This window comes from Ambystoma mexicanum, chromosome 3p (genome assembly GCF_040938575.1).
Source record: "Ambystoma mexicanum isolate Mex_15411 chromosome 3p, UKY_AmexF1_1, whole genome shotgun sequence".
Taxonomy (NCBI): domain Eukaryota; kingdom Metazoa; phylum Chordata; class Amphibia; order Caudata; family Ambystomatidae; genus Ambystoma; species Ambystoma mexicanum.
In genome coordinates this window covers 874,986,618-875,010,819 of record NC_090925.1, presented here as the reverse complement: position 1 = coordinate 875,010,819, position 24,202 = coordinate 874,986,618, and the positions used below count along the sequence as shown (strand labels likewise).

Below are 24,202 nucleotides of genomic sequence, written 5' to 3'. Positions count from 1 at the left end.
TCATTCTGACCTGGCTTTACATGAATCTGTGAGCTGGATTCAGAATTAGCTCTCCCACCAATGGGGCCCTCCCAGGAGGAGTCTTGAAATGTGGGGCAAGAGGCAGGTGGTACTTAGGAAGAAGTCTATATTTCTATCATTGGGGATGCTCAGGGGTACACGTTTGCCAAATACATGGAGAGCAGCTTAATGGTATCAAAAGACCCTGTGCATCGCTCTAATGTTAAGCAGGATAGAGGGATGTGGAGGAGCAGGAAACGTTAATGACCTCCGTAGGGGCGAAACATGCAGTTGCTTCTGGCTGCTGGCTCTTTCCATGTTCAGTAAATCAAAGGGAATATACCAAGCCTCATCAGAGAGGATGCCTAGACCAATGGCTCCTGACTCTACCTAGCCAGTGCTTCCTCCGCCCTAACATCAAATCTAAAGAAAATGACATTGCACCGCACTTTTTGCAAACAGTGAGTGACCAATATCCCCGGAATACCGTAGTCCCTGAACCGTAACCCTCCACGAGCGAAGTATTAAATAACTTGTGGTCCCATAGTATTCAGTATGTTAAATCAGGCCTCATAACCACAACAGGAAGGATACATATTGTGACCAATCTTCTATCCTTGATCAGAAAGGGGGTATCCACTAGTTGGGCAGAGATGTAATAAATCGGTGTTAACGCTATTACCGCCACTTTACCACTCTGCCCAACTATGAGATGGGTGGAAAGTCGAAAGCTTTACCTCCAGCTATTAGCTGACTAAGGTTCTCCGGCAAAACAAGTTCCCACGAATCGTCCTGTGGACCCGTAAATTACTTAAACACAAAGGAGTTGTAAGGTAAGCTTCCCAAACATTAAATGATACCACACAGCTTTTGTCCACAAGGAGGCCCTAGGTTAGTGATCATCAAGCAACCCAGAGGGGAAAACCCATTGGGTGAATGCCAAAGAGAGAGCATGGTAGGGGCGATCCTAATCCTTTGAGCTTTGTGCTGGAATAACTTCTCAGTAACAGATCTTCTGACCTTTTATTTTTCCAAAGAGATGTCAGGTGACCTATCTGCCTGCTGTTGATATCCTTCGATCCTATGTACTCTGCTTTATGACATAACAGACATGTGCACATTGACAAGCAATCCATATTCTGGTGGAGGTTGTTCAATTTCGTTATCTGATCAACTGGTTAGATTAGATATCAGTTTAAGATGGTCCCATTTTCGGCCATAGCCGCACACTTTGGCCTGTTGCTTCAGCACCTTTTAAGGTATTTGCAGGTCCCTTTTCCAATAGCTAAGATTCTTATAAGGCATTCCCCCTTTGCAACGCTCACAACTTTGGTGGGGGCGGTATGAAACTTAAGGCTGCAAAGCTATACAGGCTATTCAGGGGAATGCAGAGATGTTTTGCAAAAGGAGCGGCATGCACGATTGGGAGGCTGAGTGGCGAGACTCACTTTTAAATGAGGCGTCAATGGAGGTTTGGTCAAATGTACACCCAAAAGCTACCCCTGCAAACATAATGCAATATATGTTTTTTTCTGTAGCATATCGAACAAGCTGACCTGAAACACATGATCTTTGACTGTGCATATGTGCAAGAAAACAAGGTCAACATCTGGCAGATCTTTTGGAAAATCTTTGGTTTCTCTTCCCTCTTGACCTTGATTTGGTCTAATACTCTGGCAACCATGGTCTGCAAATTCAGCTATATCTTGTGATGAATCATGGAAGTCAGTCACTTCTCCCCAGGCTCACTTCCAAGCCAATACTAGGCTGGAGATACAGCCTAGATGTTAATGCTGGATTGATTGACCCTGACTATAGAGGGGATGTAAAGATCTTAATACACAACAATGGGAAGCAACCCTATACAGTCAAAGAAGGTGAGAAGATAGCACAAGAAATCCTAGAAAATGCTATATTCCCTGTCCCCAAAGTTCAAGAACAGGGGGGCACTGAAAGGGGCACCCACGGTTTCAGAGAGGCAGATAAGCAGCAAAAGTGCAAACCGGTTCCACAGATAGAAGAAGCAGAACTCATTCCCAATTTTTCCTTTCCACAACATAATGACCCTATCCTGACAGAGGCCTTTTCCAAGGTTATTCTTGAGGTCGAAGGTCAGACTCAGGGTGGTGCCTTCTTTATTTAAAGATAGGTCTTCCCTACCGCAGGGTTATAACCCCAGAGGGCACTCACAAGGACACAGCTAGTGATTCCCTGGAGTCACATCAGGGTGGTGTTAGAACTTGCACACTCTCACTTAATGGCTGGCCAACAGGGGTGACTAGGGCACATAGTCAGGCTATTTCAAGATTGTATTGGTCTGCACTGTACTCAGATATCAAGAATGTTGTGTTAACCTGTTCCCTTTGCCAGAAAACTGCAACCCAACTAGTACCACCAGTCCCCCTTCCGCCATTCCCATTATGGAAGTTCCCCTTTTTCGTATTGGCATGGATATTATTGGGCCTCTTCATCCTTGTAAATTAGGGAACACATTCATCCTGGTCATAGTGGATAAAAGCATGAGATACCCTGAAGCTTTTGCGCTCTGAAACAATATGAGTCAACAGATTTCACAACACCTGATCCCATTCCTATCTCGAGTCGGAATCCCTAAAGAGATCTTGACAGATAAAGGGACCACTTTTATGTCTCACAATATGTCAGAGGTGAAGGAAATACTGCAAATTAAGACACTCAGTACATCCGTCTACCATCCTCAAACTGATGGACTTGTCAAACGCTTCAATCAGACCCTGAACAAGAGCTTAAAGACACTGATAGAAGTGGATGGCACAAATTGGAAAATGATGATCCCTTGTGCACTTTTTGCAGTGAGACAATCACCTCAAGCCTTTTTATGATTTTCCCCCCTTCGAAATCCTTCATGGTAGGTAACCAAGAAACATACTTGATATACTCAGGGAAAAGTGGCAAGAGAGGAAAGAAGCCCCATTTCCCATTTGCCAAACAGCCCAACACCTGAAGGAACACATAGCCATAGTAAGGGAAGGAGTGATCAAACATTTAGTACAGTCCCAAGAAGCCCAACAATCCAAGTGTGACAAAAAGATCAGCCACTGCTACCTCTCAGTGGATCAGAAAGTATCAATTCTATTACCCAGTTCAGACAAGAAGATGCTGTCAAAATGGTTTGGACCCTATGAAGTCATAGAAAAAAGGGACCCTGTAATTAGGTGGTGTCTCAACCAGATAAGAGACAGAAAACTCAGATATACTACATTAAATTGTTGAAAATGTGGAAGATATCTCCTACTGGATAATCTTCAATAACCATGACACATTACTTACAGGGATGGTTCAAGAAAGCAATCATATTTTTTCAGAATCATCCCTCCATCAACAGTAACACATTAAGGATGATTTAAATCAATTCTGTGATGTCTTCAACGACTAACTTGGGAGGGTTAAATATGTTGTACATACTATCAGACCTCCCAAGTTACAGTGGTAAACTTAAAACCCTACAGGATTCCTGACTCATGAGAAGAAGAAAGTATGTTAGAGTGAATGATCTCAATAAAGACTATTGGCAAGTCCCTTTAACCCCTCCTGAAAGGAAGAAAACTGCTTTTTCCACTCGTCTGGTATTATTTCAATTTAAGGTGCTTCCCTTCGATTTATTTTTGGCACCTGATTGACCAAGTATTGCGACCCTTTAACTAGTTTTGTGGTGCATACCTCAATGACATCTTAATTCATAGTGAAACATGGTAGGAATATCTCTTTCATCTATATGAGTTAATTAGGCTGCTGAGAAAGGCTGGACTGACTGCAAACCCAAAGAAATGTCACCTGGCACAGTCAGCTGTTAAATACTTTCTTTGTAGGTAATGGGTTAGCACATCCACAGAACATACAAAGCCAAATCTTTGAAGCTTACCCCTCTTCTGAATACCAAAAGGGAGCTCTGCAGCTTTTAGGACTTAATGAGTACTAATGTAGGTTCATCCCAAGTTATTCTACCATCACTTCCTGTCTGACTAACAAACTTAAAAATGTGTCACCTCAAAAGTTGAGATGGGAAAAACAAGACCCAGACACCTCTGACGCGTTAAAAATCATTCTGTGTAGTGAACCCATTATCAAAGTTCCTAACTTTAAAAAGGAATTAATACTTCAAACCTACCCTTCTAAAGTGGGTATTGGAGCTTTCCTCTCTCAGGAATATGAGGGTATAGAAGATCCTGTCCTTTATATCAGCAGGAAACTCTTACTGAGGGAGTAGAACTATGCTATAATCGAGTTAGAGGTTTTAGCTATTAAATGGGTGATAACCCCCCTGAAATCACTTCTTCCCAGGTGGGAGTCTTTCCTTGTGAGACTAGGCAGGTGAGCCTGCTACACAACATCTGCCCTACGGGTGGCGGTGAGCTGGACCTCACAAGGAGAGACTCCCCTCTTGGGGACAAGGACTCCCATTCTGCATAGGAACTCCCTAAGGCCCTTTCTGTTTGACAAACAGTAACATTAAGGAACAAGAAAGACTCAGTAGATGAAGCCACTGTTGTCAGTGTGCCGTAAAGTCCAACATCCAACTTGAAGAAATGTATGCTAAAACACTTAGATAAGAAGAAGAATGGCAAGGAATAACGATTTCCCACTGTTTGGAAAGAGGGTTGCACAGAGCAATGCCAGAGGTTAAGATTAATTCTAAAGCTTCCGGCCATCACCTCTTGTCTTTTGCTATAGTCACCCCGAGTGGGATGGGTATGCCCAGATGTGGGTCCTGTGCCTGCTAGGCCTAGAGACCCAAGCTACTCCTCACTGATGAGGCCCATCAAGGTCAAAGCATGCCTGGGGATGCTTTTTGTCTTGTGCAGAAGGTTTGGACTGCCTCTTTCGGGGTGGGGCCAAGCATCATTTGCATATGATCTTTCCCAGTCTGCAATGGCTTGGCAGGTGAAGAACAATGTTATGGAGGGTTGTCCAGAGCAATGCCAGAGGTGAAGATTAATTCTAAACCTTCGAGCCATCACCTCTTGTGATTTGCAGTGGTTACAAACCAGCAATACTGAGACGAGGTGGAAGCAGCGAGTAAAAAAGAATGCTCGACTAGAAGAGAAGAAGGACTGTAGTTCTCCGCTGGGGAGGACTCAGCAATAGACCATAAAAAGAAAATAAGGACTTCTATCACTGAGAAGTGAAGCCCAGGAGTTTAGATCACTTTCCTGGTGACAGGCATAGTGATGCCAACCTATAGGAAAGAAGGTAATGGGCCTAGTGGGAAACCCGGAAGACAGGACTAACGAGTACCTGCATCATACTTGTCCCAGCAGATGGACACATATTACATAAAGTACATATATCACACGACTCATCCTACTCATCCCAGTAATACGAAACAGAGCCAAAAGAGAGAAATAAATATCGGGACCTTCCTTACTCATCCCGGTAATTTAGGAAAGAACCAAAAGAGTGAAACATGTCAAGGGAATCATCCTACTCATCCCAGTGGTACGGAAAAGATTCAAGAGAGTGACATACATCACGGGACTCAGTATACTCGTGCCAGTGATATGCGAAAGAGTCAAGAGAGTGAAATATGTCACTGGAACAAGCATACTCATCCCAGTGATACAAGAAAGAAGTAAGATAGTGAGATACAGTGCAACATTAATTCTATTTGTCTCAGTGATATGAGGGCCATTGTAGTGGGAAGATAACTAATCACAGGAATACAGAAAGCAGGAGCCACCTCAGGGACTCAAAGAGTAGGAATTCCATGGAGAAGAAGATTACACACTCAAGAAAGAGGGGAACCAGAAACATGGACAGATCCTTTAAAGAACTGAACACGCTAATATAGGAGATAGCCAAAAACTATCTAAGAATTATCTATTGAGGCTGTGGAAGCTGCTCCAAGAGAAGGAAGTCATTCTCCTGGTCTTTTGTTGTTTTGTATTATTGGTAGGGTCAGTATACCTTGGCTTTGGACGGAGGACGGACATTTTGCTTTGGGCTTCACAACAGACAATGACCACCCTAGTTAGTTATGTTAGGTAGAGAAATCCATAAATTAGAGACATTGGGCCTCATTATGACCCAGGCGGTCCGGAAATAACGGTGGCGGTAAACCCGCCGCCACCGTTGTTTCCGGACCCCCTGAGTCTGACCCCTGCAGGCGGGAGGTGATGTTCCCACCAGGTCTGACCTGGCGGGTTTAACACCTCCCGCATGCAGGCGGACGAGGAAACACCGGCAGCATTACGAGATGCTGCCGGTGTTTCCATGATCCCCATTCCCATCGAGTCCCATAGGACTCAATGGGAATGGGGATTTACACCATTCCGCCTCCGTGATTCCCGGAAAACCGGGGTTGTAATGCCCCGGTAATTCCGGGAATCACGGAGGCAGAATGGTAATACGAGTCCGGCGTTAACCAGGCGGTTTTACCGCCTCGGTTAACGCCGGACTCGTAATGAGGCCCATTGAGTCCTTTACACAAATTATTTGAATAAAAATCAATAAGAATGCCTCCACTTGGTCTGTCTCCTTCTTCTGACCCACCACAGTCTCTTTACAACCTCTTGCTGCTCATCACTCCTGCTTTCCAGATTATCACACAACCATGGAAAAAGCTGAAGGAGGATGAGGTGGAATGCAGTGTGTGATTTGCAAATAATGGAAAGATGCATTGTCAGGGACTTATGGAGTCATAATACACATGAACTTGTTTGGTCCACTTTTGTTGATTGCTTTTGAAATAATCCTGTGATGTTCAGGTGCACTCTTGAATGTTTTCATCTACAGAGTGTCACTGACTGTGCTCTCGTGTGGTCAAATTTTCTTTTATTGATCCAACACATCATACAATGTTCAACACAATGATCAATGAATCTTAGAACCTTCCCTCTACATACTTTCGTTCCACCTTTCCCTGCAGACTCTTTCTCCAAAGGGTTCTTGGATGATTATGAATGTATGAATGTTCTGTGCTCTTTGTTGGCTCTTCTCACTGGCCCATTATCCCCATTTTCCAGAACCTCTAATGGAAGGTTGCATAATGCTCGAGCTCTATATCCCTCTCAAAAGATCATCAACAACCCCCTGACCAGTAGGATATGGGGTGGGGTTGAATTTCTGCAGAATGAGATAGTCCTGCATGGGCTTTATCCATTTCCTGAAGGATTTTATGATACATTTAAAGGATCACAACTCACTTCCATGAGGATTGGTATAACAATTCCAAATCGCTGATGGATTCAGAAATGATATTTGTCTTTGTTTTAAAGATTGATGAAACGTTGCTTTATGTTAGGATAATGAGTAGCGGGCATGACATGCCAGAGCCATTCCTAGTCTGAACTTTGCTCTATGTCTATTCTAATGCGAACTAAGATCCTTACCCACTCAGAACAGATGCCATAATCTGCTGTATACATATGTACATATATGTATGACCTTATATTTTTCTGTTTTTACTGTTTCTTTTAATGTTAAGATTGCATTTATCCATTTTCTGTAACTACGCCGTGATACCTCCCTGTCTGGGCGTACAACAAATGTAATAAATAAATAAGTATGTCATATACAGTTTTTTTGTTGTTCACATTTTCTTGTGCTATTGTGCACCTACAAACTTTGGAGATTGATGCAATAATATTTGTTTACCAATATCTGACATATGTATCTGAATCCCTGATGTATCTGTTGATGTTGTTTGATTTTATTGCTCCATATGTAACTCTAAAAAATAGTAAAATACTATTAAAGAACAGACCTCATTGCACCTTACTAACAGTTATTCATTGAACAGCACCATCTATCTTCAGCCATCTCATCATTTTCTGGACAGGTCACACACTATTAACACACCTGTAAGCACCTTCTGATGGACCTGCAAATATAACTACCTATTATATTTTACAGTTTTTCATTTTTCTTTCAGCTATCTCTGCCCCAAAATGGAGAAAGTCGCGCCCTTCCAGTTTCTGCCGCTGCAGACAATTCGAGGGATCCCCTTCCTCAGCTGCTTTGCTGATAGGTGGGCAGATGTGGAGTCCTTCCAGGCTCGGCCGGATGACCTGCTTGTTTGTACCTACCCCAAAGCCGGTGAGTCTCTTCTGCAGTCCCACCCCATGGACCAGTCTATAATTTGGAAAGCTTACCTCACTTCCACATAGTTCACACCCTACATTCTCACATGCTTAGCCACCTCTTTCAACTCAATCTCTTTAAATTATTTGTTGTATCCCAAACTAATGATCACACTGAAACATCAAGGAATACTGAAAATCAGTACCAATATAGTGGGCACACTTTGACAGAGGAAAGCCTAGACCATTCCAAAGATCCAGACACATCTAGTCTAATCAAAATCTGCTTACGTGGAAGATACGCCTTCCCCGTCTGGAGAAGTGTCCTGAAGAGATCTGCATCAATGCTTTCTGCATTTCTTCTTTGCAAAGGGTTGCACTCTGCTCCTTGAACCGACTGGAAGAATCCCTGCACCCATAACTCCTGGGCCCGTCTCACTGGAGCCAACAGCAGGAAATCAAACCTTCACCAAACCCCCAGATGGTCCACAAAGTCCTCTGAGAAAATCTGAGTCGGGGACAAATAAACGCAGTGGATCTGCCCCCTCTCACTCCCCTGTCCTCCATAGGATAACATTTGGAACAAGTTCCTTTGTCTCCTAAAATCCATTCCACTCACCTTTGTGTCATGGAACCTCAGTAGAGTGTCCTGAAATACAAGACATTGGGCCTCATTACAAGTTATCCGGTCCAGATTTAACAAGTGCCGGTAAAACCGTACCAGCACCGTTTTCCAGACCAGCTAACTCTGAGTTCATTGGCCGTGTGGTGTTACACCCGCCAGGTCTGCCCTGGCGAGTGTAACACCACCGGCTGCTGACGGACGCAGAAACACCAGCACCATTACCGCATGGTGCCAGTGTTTCCGCAGCCCCCAAACCCGTGGAGTCCTATGGGGAGTAACGGAATGCCGGTGCCGGAATTACCAGACCACTGGGGCTGCAATGCCCAGTAATTCCGGCAAGTCCGGCGCTGGTAAATCCCCACGAGTCCGGCGGTAGCCTGCCTGTTTTACCGGCACGGCTACCGCCGGACCCGTAATGAGGGCCATTGATTGTTTGTAAAATTGTTAAGTCATTTTTGATCTATCATCAGCACACACAATTTGCAACCTACCTATTGAGATAAAATACTGATGAGAAACATTGTGGCACCTGTGACTATTGGGCACATGGCCACATTCTTCTTAGGGTTTGCGTAAGCTAGGTTATTCACCTGTGATCTGGTTTTAATCATTGACAGCATCTAAAATACATACCTGCTTTGTTGAATACGTTATTTGATGTATTTATGAAACTATAGTGACTATGGGACTCATTATAAGTGTGGCAGTCTCAAAATAAGGGTGGCGGTAAGTTTACCGGCACCCTTGTTTCCAGGCTGCCACACTACAAGTCTTCCTGCCAGAGCTGCTGCGCCTGACAGGTCTGACCATGCCGGGTGCAACTGCCCCGGTATGCTGAATAATCATGGAAGCACCGGCACCGTTACCAGCGGTGCCAGTGCTTCTGTCTCCCCACTCTCATAAAGTCCTATGGGACTCTACGGGAATGGGGATTTATGAAATCCGGTGCCTAACTTCCCGCGCGGCCAGGACTTCTAATGTCCCAATGGCACTGGGAAGTCAGGCGCCGGATTTGGTGTTACCGGGTTGGTGGCAACTTGGTCGCACAGCGAGTTAACGGCAACCTCGTAATGAGATCCTATCTCTTTTTATCATAGTGTTGTGCGATATTACCTGTTTCCTTTTTCAGTGTGTGCAGAAGACCTATTAACAAATTGAAGTATTGTGTGCTATACTCTGCGGACGTATTGGGGGCCCATGATCCCACTCAGACTCTCCTGATAATAGGCCCTGACTGCTCTCCATCACTACCTTGATTGGGTTTTGACTAACCTCTCAGAGTTCCCTGTTTACTATAACTTGTGATTGGAAAAGATCAGATGACATAGCAACATCAAAGATAAGCTCCATCTGAACTTAAGGTATGTATACTCTCCGGTGGACATCTGCCGCTGGTTCGGCTATCCATCCACACACTTTAGAATGCAGCTAGGAGTATGACAAATTTGGTATAGCTGGTCACATAACCGCTTCACACTGAAAATCAGACTTGCCTCAACACCTCTGCGATTACAATACAGTGACAATCTAAGACAAATTTAGGTCTAGCAGGGTACATATTGAGTCTCTACTGTTCTGTTGTTACCTCCCTCCGCACCCACATCCACTTGCCTGACCTTTTGGGTTGCTTACTGGAGTCTAGCTAGTCCTCCTAAGTCCTAATCTTGGGCAAATGCACACACACATCTTAAGCCTCCTCTGAGAACTTTTCCATACCTGGACTTCGGTTACCGAGGACGTTCCTACCAGAAAGCAATTTGAGGCCATACAAATGGGAAAAAGCACTATATAAATGACTACTACTACAATACAAAACAAGTCGATGCAGAGGAGATAGTTACACACATTCACAATTGGGCTCCACCGTAGTTTCAACCTGTCCAACCAGACATAACAGACACATACTGGCATCTTCTCTCAGTCTTTCTGAAATGTTTTAAATTGGACCACCATGAATTAGACACACAGGCTTAGGAGTCAGTTCCATGGGGGTCATTACAAGGACGGCGGTAAGGGGTTAACTGCGCCGGTAAAGGTGCAGTGCCGTTAACCCCTTACCGCCACATTACGAGGTCCTTTAGCGGGTCCCGCTAAGGGCGGCTCGTTTTACCAGGCACCGTTAGTGGGAGCCGCTAAAGGACCAGCATGCTAACAACGGGCCCGCTACTAACAGGCATGTTGTTAGCATGGTCCCCATTTTTATTGAGCCCTATGGGGGCTGGAATGGAAATGGGTTCCCTGAATGGTGAAATAGCGGGTCCTCCAAGGTTGGAATGGCCCGGTAATTCCCCATTCAGGGCACCTGAACCCGGTATGGGGTAAGGGGGTAGCCCTGGCGCAAATAGCACCATGGCTACCTCCAACCTTGTAATGACCCCCATGTCTTTACATCTGTGCATATACTTCTGTATTATGGGCCTCATTATGACCCTGGCGGTATGGGTTAAACAGCACCGTAGAGCTGCCGGCGCTGTTAAACCCATACCGCCGCATTACGAGGTCCCCTCGCGGGACCCGTTCAGGATGTCTGGCCAGACCAGACGTCCTTTGCGGGTCCCGCGAGGGGCCCAGCATGCTAACAATGGGACCATCATTAACGGGCCCATTGTTAGCATTCTCCCCATTCCCATTGAGCCGTATGTGGGCTCAAATGGGAATGGGGATGGTCTGGGTTCCCTGAATGGGGAAATACCGGGCCCTCCAAACTCGTAATGAGGGCCATGTCTTTATAATGGTGTAACTCCATCAGAGCATTTGCATCAATTTCTTTATATTTTATAAATAGGGACAAGCCGCCGCACCTCTGCCCCTTTTTAGGTCTGGCTGTAGTGAGATTTGCTCCTGGCCAGGGAGAGCTAATGAAAATATCCACAAGAAAGAGGCTTTGCTGACAGTCACTTGTTCGGTACATCTGACCAAAACTTTGTTACACCAGTGGCCATTTTGTAAAGGCCTGTGGAGCTATTTAAGTTGGTGAGCGATTTGCTGAATGTTGCTTTAATGGGATTGTTTTGTTTCCCAGCTGCTTGCCTTGCAATGGGTTTTCAATGTTGTCCTGTATTACATTGTAGTTGTTATTTGTGTTGTCTCCAAAATTATCAGTAAGGTTTCATATTAATCATTTTGCTTTTGCCATATATTAATGAAAGCAAAATCAAGACTACCCTCTGTCACAATGCAGCCTTGTCTACAGCTCCCTGCAGCAGCAACTGCATGGAGGATAAAGGACGATAGAGGAGTGGGTGTGCTTCCACTCAGCAGAGTGTACTGAGCTGCTTCCTTAACTGAAAGTTATGTCAGTGAAGTTTATGGAGCATGACGATGCTAAGAAGGTCCCGAAAACAAACATACTCAAACAAAGCACACTGCCTAAACTGAGAGCTCTTACCAGTGAAGTTTATGAAGCATAGAGTGTGGCATACAAGGCTGCATGTAGCCAGTCATGGCCATCCCTGGGGCTGCATGCGGCCTATGATCTGCTATCTGTAACTCTACAAAACTAAGATAGGTCTATTTTTACTGTGCCTATTTATAAATATTGTGTGGTGCTTATTTCAACAAGATGATGGTTAGTAGTCAGTGAACAATCCATATCTGGGCAGAACCCAGTTAGCAGTGATTGCTGAGGGGTGAAGCAGATGGTTACTGTATGTACGTCTCAACGCTGATATCCTCGCTGCAACAGCCACTTTCATTGTGTAGCTGCGGAAGTACAGATGCATCATACTCAAAGTTTTCTCAGCAGTCTCCAAAAACCTTCTGTCTTCCAATAACAAGCACCCGAGGATGTTTTGCCTGTGCGGTGACTCCTGCTAGAGAATTGCAGGGACCAGCATCCAGTAATCCAATTAAAAGTTATCAAAGGAATGCATTTAGGGAAATGAGACATCATCCTCTCTTTGAGCAACCCAAGCTGCACACCCAATGCTAGTGCCCTCTCCAAAGATATATACATATTGCAGGGTATGCAGTAGCGACCCTGTAGTTATAGTGAAGTTGCTCAACCCATAGGAAGAGTAGTTTTTGGGTGGCTTATATCTTTGAATTCTCATGAAACTTTTCATAAAAGTATACAGCCAACTCTGAATTAGTTGGAAAAGTTTTGTGCGGTTTCATCAAGTGGGGGCAAAGTTATAGGGTGGGTCCCAAAACCTTTGGAATCCAGATACATATGAATGGGAAAAATGTGTGCTTGTGGCTACAGCTCAAACTGCTGGACGGATTTGCACCAAACGTGCGTGAGGATCAGAGGCCTGCAGAAGCGTAGGCAGGGTAGGGCCTGAGGGGCAAGGCCCGGCCAAAATCTGTAAATGCCCACTCAGCAGCGCTGTGTGGATATTTACAGATATTTTTGTCAGTGCAGTGGGCCCAACTACATTAGCATCAGGCCCCATTTGCTAGGCAATTCTGGCTGCACCTCTAGAGGCCTGGTCCCAAACGCATGCTTTTGTAAATTTGGTGGTAATCCGTCCAGTAGATTTGCCAAAATGAAGTCCAAATAAATAAGTGATATCTCCATCTGATCTGCTTGCTTACTTCCTGTTTCAGTGTCTGCAGACCCCTTTGGATCAATCAGGGAGTCACATACCATTCGTGGACATTATACATGGCCGCTGATTGGTCAACTAAAGAAATTGAAGTCCGTGAAAACTTTTGACGGACACCATGTTGGATTTGCGAACTGCCCCCATAGTCCGAGAACATCGCTGCAAAAACATATTATAAAACACAACCTTACACAAATAAAACAATCTCTGAGGAGGTGATGGGCGATGAGCATAGGTCATGTCCAGAAAAAGCCAAAAATCAGATGTGGTTTCTTCTCGGTTGTTCAGGAACATTCATGTGATGTTTGCAAACTTGACTAATGTTCAAGGACATACATGCATATGTGTGCATTAGAGGGTCGGTGAAAAACAGTTATTAGATGGCTTTTAACTTTGGCGCTGTGCATGAAATGTTGCAATAAATTTATAGACCCAACTTCAAATGTTGTTTCAAAGTTTGGTGCCGTCATTAGAGGAGGGCCCCCATATTTTTAGATGACTTATAACTTTGTTGCCGTTTGACAAATCTACACAAATGTTTGCAAAAAGATGATAGACCCTAACATGAATGTTTGTGCAAAGCTTGAAGCGATTTTGTTAGGAGGAGGCTAAATTGTAGGGGGAACCCGAAATGTTTGAAATCTGGCTAGGCTTGAATGGGAAAATAAATCTGCTCATGGCTGCAGCCCGAAGCGCTGGACAAATTGCAGAAAACGTGTGCCAGGAGCATTGTAAGGACCCGAAAGCATGCTTTTGCAAATCAGTTCTGTGCTTTATTTTTTCAAAAGTTGCAAAATGTAAGTACCAAAAATAGTGTCCGTGGCCACCAGGGATCGGCTGTGGGGTTAAAGTGGGTATGGCCAGCTATTTTGTAACATTTTCGAAATCAGGATAACCTTGAATAGGAAAACAAATTCTGATCGCGGCTACAGCTCAAAGTGCATAACAAGTTTACAGCAAACTTGCACGAGGAGCATCAGCCAGACCATGGAAGCATGCTTTGGCAAATCTGTCCTGTTAATTATTTTTTCCAAAGTGTCAAAATGTATGTACAAAAATATGCGCTGCAGAAAAACTATTTTTGTTAAAGGAGGTTTACAGTCCTTTCATATATGTTAAAAGAGGAATTATTAATAACTTATCAACTGTGCTGTAACATCCGAAACATTTTCACTTATAAAAACGATTGAAATTCAGTGAAGCAATTTGTTAAACAGACGTTATTGTTAATTTGCACTAATACAAACCTATGAAATCCACTGAAAAAACATTGTTAAAAGGGTGTTATGTTTAAGTTGCACTGTTAAAAATCTATGAAACTCACTGACAACATTTTTAAAGGGATGGTAGGTTGCAAGATAAAATTGAAAAACCAAAGAAATTCCCCATTTATGGTAAGCTGTGCAAACATCAACGGTGAAATCACAAAATAAATCATTGATGACATCACATATGAAATCAATTCTGATGGGAAGTCGCTACAAGGTGTTCTGATTAGAGTGTTGGTAGCAACATAGGACGGGTGATGGGAGACCTCTCATGAACGACTCCATGTATCACAAAATGTACTTGAAACAGAAAAGTTCTACTGAAGTTTTGTTGCTCATACAGCAATATAAAATATATACGCAATGGCTGCAGCATGAAAAAATGAAGGACAGCCCTTTTAATCTGATTTGTTTGGCCAGTAGAATCATAACTTCAAGCGTCAGTCCAAGCATTTCAGAATCTTGACTAATTGTTAAACTTGGAATTAACAGCTAAGAATGCACAATGTACTACACTTATGTGCTACTATAAAAAAAACATATGGGGAGCATCAATGCAAACAAATCAGAGGCACATACAGAAAACTCTAGTAGGGAGGAAACAAATAACTTTAACAGAAAATGACACTAAGATTAGAGTATTTTTCAGAGGACTATGACACTTAGCATTTTTTCTTGGATTGGAGACTCGGAGGCGGCCTCTGTTACGCCTCTGTTACGCGGAGTTCGTACGCAGGAGGTGCGGCTTGAGTCGGCGAGTCACGAGAGCGCGAGTGCGCTAGCCCGTGAGCACGGCGCTCAGTACAGTTGAAGGAAACTGGAGGAAGGAAATTGAAGAGAAGCGCTGCCGAAGCGCTGCCGAAGCTCCCTGCGGCCCCCCAACAGCTCCAAATCTGATTATTTACATCAGCGGCCCCCTTGCGGCCCCCTTGCACGTTGCCTAGGAGCTGGCAATCGTAGGTGAGCCCTCGGCGGAGACACGCCGTTTTACCGCGATAGCACAGCCCGGAACTACGGCGGCTCTGCGCGTGGAGCAGCAGCTGATGAGGGCTTTGCGTGCGATTTAAGGAATCACACGAACATAGAGAAAAGCCGAGGGCGGCACGGAGCGGTGAAAGCTCCTTATCAACTGAAGCGCCCAGGCGAGGTCTAGGCACTCGGTAAGATTCTTTTTTAAAGGAAACCCAGTTTTTTTTTTTTTTTTTTTCCTCGTTCCAGGCCGTTTTGATTTGGCCACTGCAAGGACCTAGCTCCACTGCCGGAAGGTCCATTCTATATTTTCTTTTATTAAGCCTGGAGGCCTAGGTATAGAATAACCATACTAGGAGACTGTTGGTCACCCTCGAAATCTGGTCTTATACACTATACATAATCTGCTCCCTATGATTATTTGAACTCCATCTGACTTTTGACTAAGTGGGGTGGTAAAACCACTATCGGGGGCCCTGTCTAACTGTCAGATTCATAGGGGTACATAACAAGCACTAGTCACTATCCTGTTAGCTGAGAGCTCTAGGGTCATCTCAGAGATTTGGTTTTGAACTTTTTGAGACTGTGAGCACCGATAGGCAAGTGCATCTACTGCGACCTTGAAGCTATTGTTATACAGCTGAGCCTACCGAGCCCATAGAGGAATAATACCAGACTGCTCAGTCTTACATATCGATAACGAATTAGAGTGGATTAATCCTATGCCCTCACGCAAGAAGCTCCAAGCACGCTACAATCTGCGACAGCGGAAAATAATGAGTAGTCCAACGAATAACGAGAGAGCAATGGACCACGGTAAGCAAACAAAGCCTGCACCAGTTATTAAAGGTGCAATAACAGATTTCTTTACAGTGAATCCGCACCCCGAAAACAATTCTACCACCATGGACGAGGGGGAGGCGATAAATATTGAACTACAAGATCAAGAGAATTATGGAGATATTGACAACAACTCTCTACTGGAGCTATGCCTTTCAATGCAAAAATCGATGACACCAGCGGTGATCAAAGCATTACAACCAGCTCCTAGAGATCCTACAGAGGAAGCTACTCAATCTTTGAGAGCTGACTCTATGAGGTTATCAACAACACCAAATCTAAAAATCCACAATGAATCCGAGCTGGAACTTAGAGAGGTGGACGCAAGAAGCATCACATCTTCTAATCCCACAGACTTGGCTGAATTACAATCGTCGGTGGCTTCTGTACAATTTGCACTCAAGATCCTGCTAAAAATGTGTGGACGCATATTGGAAACCACACTAAGTCTGCATACACAAAACCCTGCTGATACAAGTACTGTCAGACCATCGAGGGAGAGTTCGGCTCCAAATCCAGCGGCAGCCGAGACAATGGAAAACCTGGAAAAGTCTCCTAATGTAGTCAATACATTTGAAATATTTCAATCTCGTAAACAGAGGAGACTAGCCAAAAGAGCAGCAACGCGAAAGAAGGATTGTGAGGGGATACCTCCTGTATTAGAGACTGATACATTAGGGAAGAACAATAAAAAATCAAAGAAACCAACCTTAGGCGGGGGCAGACGTAAGAAGAAGCAAGCAGGTTACTTAACAAGCTGGGTACTGTCTGATGATGATGGGGACTATGAAATAGAAGGTGGAACCACACCTATATCTGCTATAGCTGATACAGAGCAGCCTGAGGAGTCTCACATAACTGATGATGAAGGCAACATTCTAGCCGACAGAAATCAAAGCAGAATGGATCCTGTGGACACCTCTAAGAACAAGGAGGTACCGCCCAAAGATAACAGGATATGCCTCATTAAAAATCTATACCAGCAAAGTGAGAACAGCTGGCTTTCCAGATCTGAGTTAATGACTAGATTTCATGCAGTTCCTCAACTGCGGGTACTAAGATCAGATGACTTTGAATTTGTTGAGCCTCTGCAAGTCATCAATGCTAATGTCTCCGCCATTCATTGTAAGTTTATTTCCTCTGCACAATTGATACGCAATTACAAAGAAAGCCTCCGTGATGTCGACATCGAAGTGGATACCGATCCAGACAAGGAGGATCCTAAGTGGCCACGCAATGTCTTCCCAGTGACAAAAGAAACTACCGATGGATTCCCCAAACTGAAAAGGGATCAGGTAGCGATAGCTGATGTCCAGAATGTGCTAACCTGGCTAGCATCAGCACTACCGAAGGTGGTGAGCTCGAATTGAATCCCCTCACTAGTATCCTGGAATTGTAGAGGATTCAAGCATTTATTCGCCCCGGCAGGTTCTCTTCAGCTTCTAACCGAAAGTATTTGCATTTGCCTGCAAGAGACCTGGATAAGGGCTCCTATAATACATAATGGCTACTCTATTTACCAATCATTTGCGATGAAAGGAAGGAGAGGGAGACCTTATGGAGGACTGATTATAGGTATCAGAAATACGGTTAAATCCAGACAGCTGGAGACAGTAGCCAGCGACAAAGTGATTGCAGTGGAAATGGAGACTATAGGTGATGGATGTAAAGAAAATATGCTCATCATTAACCTCTATAGTCCACCTTATGGAAATAAAGCTGAATCCCTCCAAGAAGCAATTCATGAATTAATAGCGGCATGGGTGACTGTGCCGACTAACAATCTGATAATCATTGCTGGGGACTTTAATTGTCACATATCAGGCACAGCAGGTACCACAACCTATCCCTTTTTGAATCCAATAAATAATATGAAACACAATATCACAGATCCAATTGGCGCCCCTTGGCAGACCTTTTTCAATGAATGGGAAATGGAGTTGATTAATGGCAGAACTCCTAGCGATAACCCAGGAAACTACACCTGGCATAGTGGGAAAGCAAAAAGTACGCTGGACTATATATTTGTGAGCCCCCAGATGGCCCTGAAAGTAAGAGATTTGAAGATCACCTCAAACGATTGGAGCGATCATTCTACCTTGATGTTAAAGTTTACCATTGGCCTGCCTACCATACATACTAAACCCCTGGGGGATATGTTAACTAACCACTCGGGTACTCGAATATGCTGGTCTGATAAAAACATCAACGCGGCTGGAAGCACGGTGCAAACGGCGGATGATAACATACTGTCCCAGCTCCAAAACATGTCCATAAATGAGATAGAACATTGGGCCGCCACATTTTCCTCTACACACGCGACATCTGCCACAAACCAAATAGCGACAGATGTTAAAACATCAGTAATATACGACAAAAGCATAAGAGATGCTAAACGCAAGTTAAGAGCAGAAATCCGACAAGCCAAATATACCAGTAAATCCTTTGGAGATTACCATGAATTATGCAGAACTCTAAAAAATAAATATAGAACGTGGATCAAAGTCAAAAAACATGAGCAAAAACTTAAGCGATGGCAATTTATGGTTCAAACCATATGCTCCAAAAACACGAGAAGCATATGGTCTCTACTCGGCCAAGCAAGGGGTAGCGGTAGTAAGGATCTGATCAACCCGATAAGTGCAAACAAATGGACAGATTTCCTTATGCGCCGTAATATCCCCAACGGTGAGGTGGGCAAGCAGGTAGAAAAAATGATACCAAGATCTGTCCCTTTCAGCATAACAAGTGAACATCTAATCTGTAAAATTAAAAAGCTTAAGTCGTCTAGGGCTCCAGGGCCTAATGGCCTCTCAAATGCTGTGCTAAGGAGCCAGCCGGAATTCTGGGCTAAATTCGCAAGCATATTGTTTGGCAAAGTATTGGCGGATGGGAGAATTCCTAAATCATGGCAACATGCCTATTTAATACCAATCTTCAAGAGGGGTGACAGGAAGGATCCCTGTAATTTTAGACTACTTTCAATGCTTGACTGCACGGGGAAGCTTTTTGCATCGCTCTTACTAGAGAAATTGGAAGAATGGGCAACCAAAACTGAAATACTTAATACTTTTCAGAGTGGCTTCCGAAGAGGCTATTCCACAATCCACAATATTATCATTTTAGACACTCTGCGCTCAAAAGCCTTGAGGAAAGGCAATCCTCCGTTATATGCCTTGTTTGTAGACTTTAAAGCAGCCTTTGACTCAGTCCGCCGAGAAAAACTGGGCAAAACTCGAGCTATTAGGCTGCCCTGAGATCCTTCTGTATTACCTAAAATTATTGCATGAGGACAACACAGTGGCCTGCAGACTTAGTGCTCAGGGTGATTTGACAGCTAGGATTCCACAGAATTGTGGCGTCAAGCAGGGATGCGTGACGGCCCCATTTCTGTACATCCTGTTTACATATGACCTTCCAGGTGCAATCTTAAGCGAAAATAACTGCTCTCCCGTAGTCGGCACTATCCATTGCGCAGTGTTAGCGTATGCAGATGATTTTATAATTATGGATCATACTTTCAGCGGTCTACGGAGGTCCGCTCTGAAGTTATGGGAATATGCTGCAAATAACGACCTAAATATCAATCAGGAGAAAACTCAGGTGATGGTCTTTTCAAATAAGAAGATTGCACGACCCAGATTAATACTGCATGGAACAGAAATTAAATATACCCAGCAATACAAATATCTTGGGGTCGAAATTGATGCTAAACTGGGCTATAACACCTGCATCCAAATGAGGAAAAATCGGGCAGCTCAAGTAACGTCGTTGATCAGCCAATTTGCACGACAGAACTGTGGAATGTCTCTATGTGGAATCCGTCAAATCTATACACAGGTTCTAACGCCTATGATCGTTTACGGGCTGGAAGCGCTACTGCAAATGGATCTAAGCTGGCTGCAAGTGATAGAGGGGAAGTTCTGGAAAAGAATTCTAGGCCTCCCCCAATCTATCCCAATGGCATTGTTAAGATTGGAAGTTGGGGTCTCCTCCCTAAGGTCCATTGTCCTGAAAAGGAGAGCAGAACTGTATTTAAAGATATCTAAACAACCAGAATCTCGGCTATTAAAAGAATATGGCATGGAAATTACAAAAGAAACCACCAAATGCCATTTGAAAAAAGAGATTGAAGTCCTCCTGAGGACAATATGCTGGACCATGAGTGGAGAGAAGTTCAATGATCCTCAAAAAAAAGCTCTATCCAAAAAAATTGATCTTTGGGATTGGCTAGAAAACTACGCACATCTCGACAAGCTTCCAAAATATAAATTTATACATTACATGCTCTACTCATTCAAGCAAATGCAGCCATATTTAACCCTTAGTCCTTCTAGTAGATTCAGGCGATTTCTACTCTTATTGAGGGTTGATAATCTGCCGCTGCTGACCAATAAAAGCAAGTATAACGGTCTATCTTCTACAGAAAGATACTGTAGACTCTGCAAGGACAAGAGATGTAAAGAAACAGCTAATCATGTCCTAACTAGTTGTGTAAATATGATGGACACTTACTCAGCAAATTACGGCAACTTTGTCCATGATATGGAGTTTGTAGGGGAAGTTGATTTTTGGCACCGCCTCACAAACACTCAAAGTAAGCAGCTGCAGATTGCCACCTTTAGAGTATGGTTGGAAATTGAAAGAACTCTGAACATCTCTGTATGAACCTGTTTAACACCATGGCATTGATTTCTACAAAAACTTATGATCCTTTGTTCCATATACCTCAGTATGGGTAATCGCTATCAGTGTTTAAAGATCAGAAGAACAGCAAGAGCTACAAATGTTAAATTATGATGAGCTTAATGGTAACTCAAATCTCCTTTAGTTGTCAGTAATAATATGTAATAAGTAAAAGGTTTCTCTTTTTATTTTTTTCTCCTTATGCGGTTTCCTTTCATTAGTTTTATATTTTATAATGCATTTATATTTGATCTTATATAATTTATAAATATGTGAAAAGTTTAAATATAAACTGTAACACATTATTAATAAATAAATAATAAAGAGTTCATCATCATGTATAAAAAATGAATTGTCTGTCTGGGGTCTGCTAATTGTTTCATGTATGTGCACCATGAGCTCAGGCCAAACCCTAAGGAAAGTACTTTAAGAACATAGCACAAGGATAAGGTCTACATATGTAGCAGCTTTAGAGTACGTGTATCGTGTTTTCAATGCAGTTTGACCAGATCAAGTACTCTGCTTTAACTTCTCACTATCAATAAACATAAAGAACCACCCTGGATATGTGATCCCATCCTGGGTAGGTAAGATGTCCAGGAATCCCCCCAGCGACGCCTTTCTGCTATATGGGTCAACTTTCCCTAGCAAGGGAAATAATCTAGCCAAGGTGCTAACCGTTGCTCCGATGGTGTCAAATGTGTAATTATTGTAGTATTTTTCACCAAACAGAATGGAGTGCAGATTCAGCGATTGAGCACCGATCTGTTCTATCGCTACATGTCGGTGGACAGGAGATGTCGCATACAAGTGTGCTGCAAATTGCACTTGACCTACTAGATAGTATAATTCAAAATCAGGGGACATCAGTCCTTCCTGGCCATACCATGCCCACCCAAGCTCATCTGGCTCGTCCCGGGCCCCAGAGGAATTTTGATGCCATTGACTGGACTGTGTTGAAAAATGCTGGGCCAGACAAAATAGGTATATTTGTGAAATAATAGAGGTCTCCTTTGGAGGGAGGAACTAAAAAAAAGAAACATCTACATAATCTACATAATCAATGGTCATTTAAACTGGGACATCCCTCCAACCACAACATGGATAAGAGGAGACCATGCCAAAATTTTATATTATGCATTCGCCACAGAAAATCTGGGAAAGCTGGGATCTATGGCGGTAACAAGAATCACCCAAAGTGATCACAATCCTATACAGATAAAGGGAAATCAATGGGTTGAAGGAAACCTCCACTTGAATCAATTGCAACCCCTCCCGAATTTGGAAGTTACATCAGGCCAGAACCGCTTAAGGATCAACAACAAAGGGCTGGATCGCCTTACAGACTTTTCAACAACTGGCTACATTAAAGAGGAAGCAGGACATCTCCTGTCAATTCTGGAATACCTATTGGTGCTAAAATCATTTGAAGTCAAAAGAGGATCAGGAAATAGGAGAGAATATTGAGCAAAGCACGTATTTAACCAAGAAATAGCAGATAGGAAGAAAGTGTAAAATAAATGATGCCGGACTCACAGAAAATGTGCAACACCCGCATCCATGTTAAAACTGCTAGCTGCAAAGAACATAGCTGGAATGTGGAAGACGTTTAACGCACTAACGGCTCCTCGGGACGCCCTGCTTGGTAACTCAGTACCATCAAAGGCATGGGAGAACCACTATGGCAGACTGTTTAATAATGAGGGAATCCTCGTTCCAAGGCCAGTGATAAGAAGCAACAGTGTATGGTCTTTTGGGGTCCACAGGGAAGAAATAGTTAACTTGATAAAAAAAAATCAAGTAGCTCTAGGGCTGCAGGGCCAGACGGCCAGTCTAATGCCATCAAGAAAGATCTGGATTTTTGGGCAGATTTTATGGTGAAACTGTTTGAGAAAGTTAAAGCCGAAAAGATCATACCTCAATCATGGACAAAATCAATTGGTTCCATGTAATAATGTCCCCTAAAAAATAACAGCATGCAAACAAATCATGAAAAATTGCAATTTTTTGTGGGGACATTATTACATGGAACATGTGGGGGACACCCCCGCAACTCCCAAACCCTTTTTGATTTTTCATGAGGACCGGGGTACACCCCCACAACTCCAGCTGCCCCTGTCCCTGTATATATCAAGCGCAGTGCGTGAGAGTTTCATCCTGTGGGCTAGTATGTCTAGTAGAATGGTGTGGTAGATGGTGTTGAAGGCTGCAGGGAGGTCGAGGAGTAAGTAGTGCTGTGTGGCATTTGTTACTGATGATGTGGAGGTCATTGAGGATATGGAATGCAGAGGTCTCTGTGAAGTGTCCAGGTTGAAAGCCAGATTGGAATGGGTTGAGTAGGTTGTTTGTCGTGATGGGTTGTTGCACTTGGGTAGTGGCAAAGAATTCCACGATTCTGCTGAGGTATAATAGGCTAGTGATTGATCAGTAATTTTCAGGGACAGTGGGGTCAAGCTATCTATTTTTGAGGAGGGGTGAGATTTGTCCAGTTTTGAGTGCAGAGGGGATAGTGCCATGTGAGATAAAGGGTGTGAAGATGTTGAGCCACTGGGGAACGAGGGTGGTGATGCAATTGGATGCGGCTTGAGGTGGGCATCTATCATCTCAAAAGTGTGCAGGGTTTGTTTTGCCAGTAAGGGTGGTGACAGTGAAGGTATTTGTGTCAATGGGTTGGAAGTTGTCCCTGGTGTTGGTTTGTTTGGGAGCGCAAACATTCCAATACATGGGAAGCCATGTATATATCTATAAAGTTGTGTTTGTGGGTTTGTATGTGACGTTGATCTTGGGGACGTGACTCCTCACGAACGGTGAGGTCTGGCGTCATGAATTTTGCAAGGAATATTCTTTAGTTCATTGCCAAATTAATGCAACTATTTCTAGCTCAATAGGTTATCCTGATCCCGAGATAATTCTTTTTTTGGGGGTTTTCAGCATTACATTTTGTGGTGCTCCGCGCGCCATCTACAGGTCATTTGTAGAAAGTGTTCATCATGGCGCTGTCTGTGCTGAACTGGTCTTGCGTTTTTTTGTCTTGTTTTGTTATGTTTTTAGCAGAGATTGAGTGTGTCTTTCTTTTCATTGTTTTGTTTTGCAATAAACTGGATATATGTTAATTACACTAATTAATTGAACACCAAATTTGTATTTACCTCTGATTTAAATTCTCACATGAATATTGTATTTGTATGCTTACTCTGATCTTTTGCTCTG

The 24,202-nt window shown here is 43.5% G+C and overlaps 1 protein-coding gene across 1 annotated transcript in view; it reads left to right on the top strand.

Moving 5' to 3' along the window:
* LOC138581043 (sulfotransferase 1 family member D1-like) overlaps positions 1–24,202 on the top strand; it is a 193,292-nt gene that overhangs the window by 26,023 nt on the left and 143,067 nt on the right. Inside the window, exon 2 of the mRNA XM_069652071.1 lies at positions 7,910–8,073. Within this exon, the coding sequence (XP_069508172.1) occupies positions 7,926–8,073 (148 nt within the window). The 5' untranslated portion in view covers positions 7,910–7,925. The remainder of the gene's footprint in view (positions 1–7,909; positions 8,074–24,202) is intronic.